Source organism: Poecilia reticulata, chromosome 16 (genome assembly GCF_904066995.2).
Source record: "Poecilia reticulata chromosome 16, P_reticulata-male-v2, whole genome shotgun sequence".
In the NCBI taxonomy this organism is placed as follows: Eukaryota; Metazoa; Chordata; class Actinopteri; order Cyprinodontiformes; family Poeciliidae; genus Poecilia; species Poecilia reticulata.
The window spans coordinates 32782793-32792987 of record NC_088845.1 but is presented as its reverse complement, the minus strand read 5'-3'; the positions used below and the strand labels follow the sequence as shown (position 1 = coordinate 32792987).

The following is a 10195-nucleotide window of genomic DNA, read 5'->3' as shown; positions in this document are numbered from 1 at the left end:
GTATCCTTAGTCCAACAGGCCGGGATCAGCTCTGAACAGGCCTGGTAATGAGCCATTCATTTGATTCAGGTGTGTTAGAGCAGGGAAGCATCTGAAAGTTGATCCCAGATAGCACACGATGTTAAATCTACATTGAAAAATAGTTAGAATCGTTGATTTTTGGTTGAAGTCGACAAATGACGGTGGATCAACCATCAAACAACCATCCAATCAAACCGTTGAAACTGTGTCATTGAATCAATGTTGTTTTGTGGTTGAAATCTGATGACTGAAATGCCGAGGGCTGATTAATGGTTGATTTTTGGTTGAAGTCGACAAATGACGGTGGATCAACCATCAAACAACCATCCAGCTCAACTAACGTTGAAACTGTGTCATTGAATCAATGTTTGTCGTTGAAATCTGAAAATGCATTTGTCTGATCAACATCTCATCAATGTCAGCTGTTTTGCCGCAACCCTTCCCCTCCTCTCCTCCTCATCCAAGCTCTGGGTCAGAGCATTTTATTACTGAGCGGGTTATCATGTTTTAAATAAAGCACTGTAGAGGATAGTCGGTGCTGATTCCTTTCTGTACATTTTCTTACTTGTTCATAACAAATCTCACTGACTGTTTGCGTGGGATATATTGACACAAAAACATCTACAACTTACTAGTGGAGCGGTACACCCCCACCATTTACATGAGTGGGATGGCCCAACCACACAGCTGCTTCGCTGTTGGCTTGTTGGCAAAAGATGTTAATTCAATGTTGAATTATTATTACGAAGGTTGCATGTAGGTTGAGGTCAACAACTGACAGTGGATCAACTATAAAACACACTCTAAAAAGAAAAGAGTTGAACCAACTTAATTGAATTGCTTCTGTAGGTAACAAGCAATTGAATTAAGTTTATCCAACTGAATTTATTAAATGTATCCAACTCAATTTGTTAATTTATTTTTACAAATTTATTAAGTACGTTTAAGATAACAGATTTAAGTCAGTCTTACTCAAATCATTTAGTTTACTTCAAAATAGTAAATAAAGCACTTTTCCAGTCATGAAAGCACTTTAGACTAGAGTCATATTCACACATTTATTTAATGCACAGATCAGTAGGGGGCACATTGGCATGTAGCAGGAGGGAGCTGGAATTGAGCCATCAACCTTCTGATCACAAGACAACTGCCACCGTGGCTCTGTTGTCACAAGACAACAGAGCCACGGTGGCTTAACCTCATGGACTCTGTTCTTCTGTGGACAATAGGCTGTTATTCTGACATTCAAAAAGGAGTCAAATATGTTTAATAATCTGTCTCTCTTTTCTTAAATAAAATGTTATATCAAACCTATGTTGTCATTTTTAAACTTTTGTACACAGTTTACCCATGATCTGCCAGTGTTTAACACCAGTGAAGAAACTTTTAGTGGCATGTTATGATGCAGACCTATAAGACCTAAAAATGTACATAAATCCTTAGCTTTCATTCAATATGAAATCAACCAAAATCTGCATGTAGATCCACATTCAGATGAAGGTTGAATCAATGTTGATTCCTAACTGATTCAATGCAAAATCAACAGAAATATGCATGAAAATTGACATAAAAATGGTCGAATGAACATTGATTCAACCATTGACTAATTCAATGTAGAATCAACAGAAACATGCATCCAGATCCAGTCAAATGAGTGTTGAATCAACATTGATTCAATGTAAAATAAACAGAAGTGTGTAGATCCACATTCAGATGAAGGTTGAATCAATGTTGATTCCTAACTGATTCAATGCAAAATCAACAGAAATATGCATGAAAATTGACATACAAATTGTTGAATGAACATTGATTCAACCATTGACTAATTCAATGTTGAATCAACAGAAATGTGTGCAGATCCTCGTTCAGATTAAGGTTGAATCAACATTGACTCGTAGCTGATTCAATGTAAAATCAACAGAAATATGCATCCAGATCCACAGTCAAATGAGTGTTGAATCAACATTGATTCAATGTAAAATAAACAGAAATATGTGTAGATCCACATTCAGATGAAGGTTGAATCAATGTTGATTCCTAACTAATTCAATGCAATAACACAAATATGCATGTAAATTGACATGGTTGAATCAACATTGATATAATGTTGGTTATGGTTGAAACCCCATCGTTGATTCAACATACAAGTCACCGACCACTTTCAATGTTGTTTCAATGTCAGCATTCAACGTTGATTCAATGTTTCTGGCTAACATTGATTCAATGTTGTTTCAATCATTCTGTGCTATCTGGGAATAGTCCAGTTCAGTTTAACCATTTACCAATCCAAGAATCAACAGACTGAATCAGTCATTAGCAGGTTTAGTTCAGTGTTTCACCTGCCTTACATATTTTAAGTGTTTCCGTTCTGCCTCACCTGGATTGAATCTGTGGATGATTAACGACCTTCTGCTCTTCTTGATGGCTGCAAGAAGAGCAGTCATCTAACTCAGCTGTTCTGGAACAGAGGCACATCTAAGAACGTCCCTAAGCACATCATAATAAAAAGTTAAAAACAAGTGATTACTATCACAACCATTTAAAGCCCACCTGGAGCAGCCAGTCTTACACTTCCGTGTCCACCACATGCTCTCCCAGACCAAACAATATTATTGACCAAATAATATATATTATTGAAAAACTTACCATAAAACTGCTCAGAGGAGAATTCAATTCAGAAGCCGGTTGCAAACAAGCCAGCAGCAAAGTGGCTATTTGGTTGGGACAAACCACTAGTGTAAAAACGGGGAGTCAGACTGTACAACTCCTTGTAGAGACTTGTAGATGTTTTTGTGTCAACACATTATGCACAGTTAGTAATAATATTTACAGACAAGTAAGAAAATGTATAGAATGGAATCATAATCCACTGTTCTCAACATGTAGTGCTTAATTTGAAACATGATTAACCCCCACCTAGTAATAAAATGTTCTGACCCAGAGCTCAAGGACGGGGGGAGGGAAGGAAGGATGAGAGGGGGTAAGGAGGGGAAGGTTGGGAGGAGCAGCTGGGTGTGGGCAGTTTTGGGAGGGAGTAGGGGGAGATGAGGAGGCGATGAGGGATACAACAAACTGCCCAGATTGCACACAATGGTAAATCAACGTTGAATTATAATTTTTATGGTTAATTTTTGGTTGAGGTCGACAACTGACGGTGGGTCAACCATCAAACAATCATCCAGCTCTAGCCAAGTAACCAATGTTGAAACTGTGTCATTGAATCAATGTTGTTTTGTGGTTGAAATCTAATGAATGAAATGCTGATGTCTGATCAAAGGCTGATCAATGTTGAATCAATGTCAGCTGTTTTGCCACACACCTTCCCCTCCTCTCCTCATCAGAGCTGTGGGTCAGAGCATTTTATTAGTGAGTGGGGGTTATCAGGTTTTAAATTAACCACTGTAAAGGATAGTGGATGATGATAAATTTCTGTACATTTTCTTACTTGTTCATAAGAATTCTTACTGACAGTGTGTGATATATTGACACAAAAACATCTACAATGTATTACAAGCAGTGGAGCGGTCCACCCCTGCTATTTACATGAGTGGGATGTCCCAAACACACAGCTGCTTCGCTTTTGGCTTGTTGGCAAAAGATGTTATTTCAATGTTGAATTATTATCACAAAGGTTGCATGTGTGGTTGAGTTTATTATTCGATGGATAATAAACTCTAAAGTTAATGAAATTAATTTAAATCACTTCCATTCAGGCAGTTCCATTATCTGCAGTTCCACTTTGGATACTTCCTGATGCTGAGGTTGATTTTTATTTTTTTTAGAAAAAAACAACAAAAATAAATTTAACATTATGGATATTAATACAAGAATATTTAAATTAATATTATAACTATATACAAATATACACAGATGCATCAAAAAATACAGCTAATAAGGTAGGGATAGCATTTATTGTGCCAGTTTCAAATTAAAGTAGGAAAAAGGATTAGTGATGGAGTCTCAGTGTAAACAGGAAAAATGTTTGCTTTGCTTTTAGCAGTTCAATGGGTGGAAGAGGTAAGACCATTAAAATCAATCATTTGCTCAGATTCTAGTTCTTTGTTATTCAGTTTGCAAAATAATAAATCAGATAGTAGACCAGATATATTAATTGAAATACAACAAACACTTTACAGAATCAATACGATGAGGCTGACAGTAAATTTTGTTTGGGTTCCAGCACATCACGGGATTAAGGGGAATGAAATGGCAGACAGAATGGCTAAAGAGAGTACTAATAGGGTGAGGATAGATATTAATGTTAGTTTTAGTATAGCAGAAATAAAGGGTATAATTAAACAAAAAACAAGTGATGGGAAAGAAGAAAGGAAGGTGGTTATATAAAATTCAAAAGACTATTGGTCAAATGAGAAGAACAGAAAGAATAAGGAGAGAAGAGATCATTTTTTCACGGTTTAGAATCGGACATACTGGACTAAATAAGTCATTATTTCTGATAGGAAAACATCAGACAGGAAAATGTGACTGCGGGGAAGACATCGGCATTTCAGTCATTAGATTTCAAAACAACATTGATTCAATGACAGTTTCAACGTTAGTTAATTGGCTAGAGGTGGATGGTTGTTTGATGGTTGATCCACCGTCATTTGTCGACTTCAACCACAAATCAACCATTAATCAGACCTCGGCATTTCAGTCATCAAATTTCAACCACAAAACATTGATTCAATGACACAGTTTCAACGGTTTGATTGGATGGTTGTTTTGTAACATAACCACTATGTTGTTTTTTTTCCTGGATAAATACATTGAAAGGTAAATGTATCATATGGTTTGTATAACAGTTGTTATTTCGTTGAAAAAATATTCCGTATTTCCACTTCTAAAACTGATTTTTGGGCAGGTCATATTGGTTTTTTAGGTGTGGCTGATATTAATGTATAAAAAGGGGCGTGTGCGTCGGCGCGCGGCGGCGCAATCAGAGAGGAAGACGCTCACCGTCAGGTCCGTGCAGCGGGAGACTTGAATTGCCTGAACGTTTAGAACAGTTATTATTAATGTTACTATCATTATCGTAGATGTTTTGAATCGGCGCACCGATTATGTTTTCCGGTACACTTCAGCGCGCCTTACGCTCCTTCACCTCGCGCACATAACGGGGTAAATGTAGCGAGTTTTACCCAAAACCTGGCGTCTGGAGGAGGGGGGCTGGGGGGAGGCGAGCGTATGTTTCTAGCTCCTTTATGGGGGGCGCCGATTTATGTTTTCGCATCCACCTGAATAATGTGTAGTTACGCCCCTGCCCATGGCACTTCAACAATATTATTTTACCTTTTATCTGGAAATAGTGTCTGTTTATTCTTGCCATACAGTCTCTGTATTAATTATTACTCTAAAGGTCTTGCCATACCAGTTTATTCCTCTGTATTTACTTTAGTTTCTTAGTTTATTCTTGCATTTTGTTCTTCATTCATTTCCATTTAGTTTCATTTGATTAGTATTATCCTCTCTTGGTTTGTTGCTATGTCCACTTTAGTTTCTTTCCTGTTGCTAGATTTATTTTATCGATTATTGACCATCAGTAATTTTCACTCATCACCTGCTGCGCCGCCTAATCATCATGTGTTTCACATCATGTGTTTATTTTTCACTGTTCAGCGTCGGATTCTCTGTTTTTATGCCATAATTCACGTCTAGTTCGTCGCTCCGTTTTGCCCGCTTCTCATGTTACAGAGTTTTGCACAATGTGCGCAGCGTTTTTTTTTTTTTTTAGCCCCTAAGGTGCAGGGCGGTCGGGAAACATATCGATGGGGAAAAGGCAGACTGACACAAACATTTTAAAACAACGGAAACAATTTCTGCATTCTGATTATTGAAATTTAAAAGTGCTGTGGTACCGTTGTTCAATCATGTCGGACCACTTACAGCTCCGGTGTTAACGCTATAAAATGAACGCTCTCTGTGGTATCACCCATGGAGGGATTTATTTATTTAAATGGGTTCATTTTTCAGAGGGATACAAAGTGAAGGAAGGTATCGTGATTTTAGTAATTACATGTTTATAAGAGCGATTTTCTGTTGTCCTTCCATGAAAGGGGGCAGCTTTCAAACGGAAATAAAACACTTTTTAATATAAATTGCTACTTTGACATGATCACAGAACTGCAAAAACATATGTAGCTACATAAATACCAGACAAAGTGAATCACAGCAGCGTCATCAGCCGGTGTAACGCTGAACTGATGCGGAGCTGCGCCATGAAGCTACAAACACTGAATAGAAGAAGAGCTGCCATCGATACAGTTGCAGCCAAGCATGGTTTAATGTTACACAATACAGTTTTACCAAGTTGCTCAGTCTAAACTGGCATTGTTGTGCATTTAAGGTGTAAAGTTTACCATTGACCAAACGCCCCCCAAAGGCATCCCAGCGCCCCCCTTTTGTAAAAATGCCCGCCAGCGCCCCCTGCAGTCCTCTGAACGCCCCCTGGGGGGCGGTACCACCCACGTTGAGAACCGCTAGTTTAGAATAAGTAACAAATCGAAGAAAAGAGATAAAACAGCAATCAAAGTTCGCCCCAGCGCTGCGGATCGAGCGCTTTAGGAGCTGGATTGGAGCTCGCACCCAGAAACGCCGCCAGGTGCAAGAGGACGCCAATTGGCTAGAGGACGCCGACGGATCGAGAGATCGCCACCGGGGAGGAAAAGAAAGACATTCCCGGTGAGATCTGGACTTTACATTTCTTTTTGGGGGATTTTTGGTGGTATCACTCCTTTTTCTAATTTTTTGGGGAGGGGTTTTTTGACGTGTTGGAGTTTTCGTTTTGGATTGGGACTTTGGATTAAAAGGGAGAAAGGCTCCCAGGATATGGAACTCTTTTGTGGACAATATCCGCAGTAATAAGGATCCAGAGTTTTGAACATTTGTCTATTTGGGTTTCTTTACTGACATGAACTGAGTGAATTAAATCTATCCTAAACTTATTTTGAGTCATTTTTGGTTACTGATTTATCAAGATAAAGATTATTTTCTTAGTTTGTGGTTTTTTTGTAATAAATCATTGTGGCTAAAAGTCAAAACAAAATTTCATTCTGAGTGGTTAACGATTTATTTTTTTGTCAATTTAACTGGTGTAACATATTTCACCTGATGCCTGTGAAGTATCCCCCTTGTGTGTATTTGTGAGTTCCGCTTTAAATAGAAGCCGAATTTTACAGTTTGATGGTTGATCCAACGTCATTTGTCGACTTCAACCAAAAATCAACGATTCTAACTATAATTCAATGTTGATTTAATGTCGTGTGCTATCTGGGTCAATGCTGATAAATTTGATTTAATGCCGCAAGATGGAACTTTTGAGAATCTGCTGCCACCAAATCAGAGATTCAAACTCCTTCTCAAGCCAGCTTACTGAGGCCGGAGGCAGTCAATCCAAATCCCAGAAGTAAATGGTGCTTCAGTATACAGTGGGGAACATATATGCAAAACAAGGATGTCATCTCAAAGTGAAATTTTATTTTCAAATAATTCCAGGGCATAAAATCAACTTGTTGCACAATGCTATATTCAATACAGATGGATTTCTGCCATGTTTGTTCTGTTTGATGACTCAGGTGTAACTTTGAATGAGTTGTTGATGAGGAGAAGACAGGTCAGATCTGTAGATAAGCTGCTGGGGAACTTACCTGCTATTTCACAGATTTGTACTTTAAATCTACCGCAGCAGTTTAAACTCAGTTTGACCTGCTGCAACAAATGTTTCATTTATACTCAGATATAAATTAAAGGTTGTAAACTTAACTTTCTATCTTAAACATTTCCCTGCCCCCCACCCTCACCAAAAAACATAGAATCTTTAGAAAATGTTCTTTACCTTACATTTTTATCTCCGTCTTGAACCAGTCTGTGTACAGCTGTTTGTGGTTTGGATTTCTGTTTTTAAATTTAACTCAAGATTTTTTATTCATTGTCATCCAGTATATATTCTACATACATCAAATATTTGCTAAACTTCCAATTTGCTGCAGTTAGTTAAAGTGGAAAGTCTTCAAAGTTGGAGTATATGTACTTGAACAGGGGACAGGGGAATAAACAAACTGATAACATTCTGTAATGTTCCATATTCCAAGAAGCAAGCCTCACTTGGTCTGATGCCAATGTGAGCAACAGGTCTTTGAGCTTCCAAAGGTTGAGTTCCAGGAAACCTTAACATGTTATGATGACATGTCAGTGTGAGTGCGACTCAGCACATCAATGATAGAGCTGAACTGCTGCTGTGCCAGAGTAGACTAAAGGTTTTCCTATTGCTGCTCCTTAGTTGAGGGAATCCACTACTTCTGTGTTGACCTGGGCTGCGATGCTGGTGGGGGTTACATTCAGGTGGATGTCATATTGCTGATCCAGGCCCAGGTAGCTGTCACTCATTACATACAGCGTGTAGATGCACCTACAAGCAGAAGGTTCAGTGTTGAGTAGGGCTTCCACAAAATCATAAAAAACCTGTTTTTAATCTCACGTCAAGCTCCAAGTTTACTTGGAGCCAACAATGTGCTAATGCTCACCCTGTGCTGAAAAAGGGGATTAACTGAAACTGGTATTAGAAAATGGGAGTCCACATATTTCACTGTTAAAGATCTCAATGAGGAAAACAGCTCAGCAGTAAGTTCATTTACCACCAAAAGAAGGATGAAATATGACAGGGCTTCCCCCAGAAAACTTGCTAAGCCCGGTGGTCAGGGCGCCGAGGCGGTTCACCGTGTTTTTGTATTAAAAGATTTTAAGTAGACAGGAAAAGTAAAGATATAACTATATGTTACAGGAAAACATCGCCAGAGAAATGCTATCTAAACCCACGACTAGTCTTAAAAATAACAATTCAAAAAATACAATTAAGGCAGCCCTGGGCTTCAAGGGCCCCATAAATGCTAATATTTTAACACAGACCACAGATAAATAAATGTAACATTTGTTTATTGAGGTTATCAATGCTGCTAAATTTGATTTAATGGTTTCAGCATACATAAATAAAAATATTTTAAATTAACATTTAAATGTAAGATTTTAAGGAGCTAACAAGTTTATTTTGTAGAAGTTGAAAGAACAATCTTCATAGTTAGACTGTTTTGTTACCACAGCAACAATCTGATGCTGTGAGTTTAATCTTTGAGTTTGAGCTCTGTTTGTTCACAAATACAAATTAATTAACTTATTGCTTTTAAGGTTGACCAATTAAACTACTCTCCCGCTCCCAGATTTCACTAAATCTAACACTGAAGCTGTAAGAGGTGCTGATGTTTTTAGCACTAAGAGGAGCCCATAAGACAAATTCTGCTCAAGGCCTCATACTGTGTTGGACCGGCCCTGCATAATGAGTTAAATCCACTGCTCTGAGCAGAGATGCTTAACAATATAATGCTGCTAATGTGGCTTTAGTAACTCTTCCATTTTGTGTCTGAGTTTTTAATAAGGGCTACAGAAACTGTTTTGGTTGTTTGAGTTTATGGGATAAGTTTTTCAGATCTCTGCGCGGCCGCGCGCATTAACCCTGGCTATGTGGACAAAGCATTTGATATGGTTTGTTGCATCGTGTAACCGGAAAAATAATACTTAAAAAAAATAAATAAAACAATATAAACTCAGAGTGATGCGTGACTACGAAACTACAAGCGCGAAAGCTCCTCACTGGGCTGAACCTGCATGATGAATGTTCAGCGCTGGTTCGTTAACAACAACCGCTCTGGCGGGCTGCCAGGCTTATAATACACTGGGGGAAACCCTGATTATGATGTATTAAACTCTACATGCAGAGCACATGTGGCATCGTTGATTTTGTGGTGTGTCTTGTGGGAATAACAGCCAGACAACAGCTGATTTGAGGCACATTTCATGTGCCTGCAATTAGATAACAGATTATAGTAGTAAGTAACTAGCTTTTCCTCAGAGTATTCCATAGAGCCTTCTCTAAAAGAGAAGAGAGAATCTGGTAGTGTGGGAAAACAATTCACCCACCATGGTGTGAGTTATTAAACTTATCTGCTTAAACAAACTAAAACACAAAATAATAATATTGGAGCTTAATTTGTTCAACAGTAAAGATAATTTTTACCAGTTAAAAAAAAAAAAAGACCAGTTGTCATAACAAAACATAAAATTCAAAGTTTCAAAACTGGAAGTTACCCACAGTGGTTAAAGGTGTGGATGGCTACAGTCATGG

The 10195-nt window shown here is 38.2% G+C and overlaps 1 protein-coding gene across 3 annotated transcripts in view; it reads right to left on the bottom strand.

The window, feature by feature from the left end:
* Positions 1-7477: 7477 nt before the first annotated feature.
* Positions 7478-10195, bottom strand: part of ascc3 (activating signal cointegrator 1 complex subunit 3) — a 368031-nt gene continuing 365313 nt past the window's right edge. For all 3 annotated transcript variants that reach the window (XM_008432855.2, XM_081597178.1, XM_008432856.3), the window contains one exon: positions 7478-8428. In XM_008432855.2, coding sequence (XP_008431077.2) covers positions 8296-8428 — 133 coding nt within the window. In that variant the 3' untranslated portion in view covers positions 7478-8295. The remainder of the gene's footprint in view (positions 8429-10195) is intronic.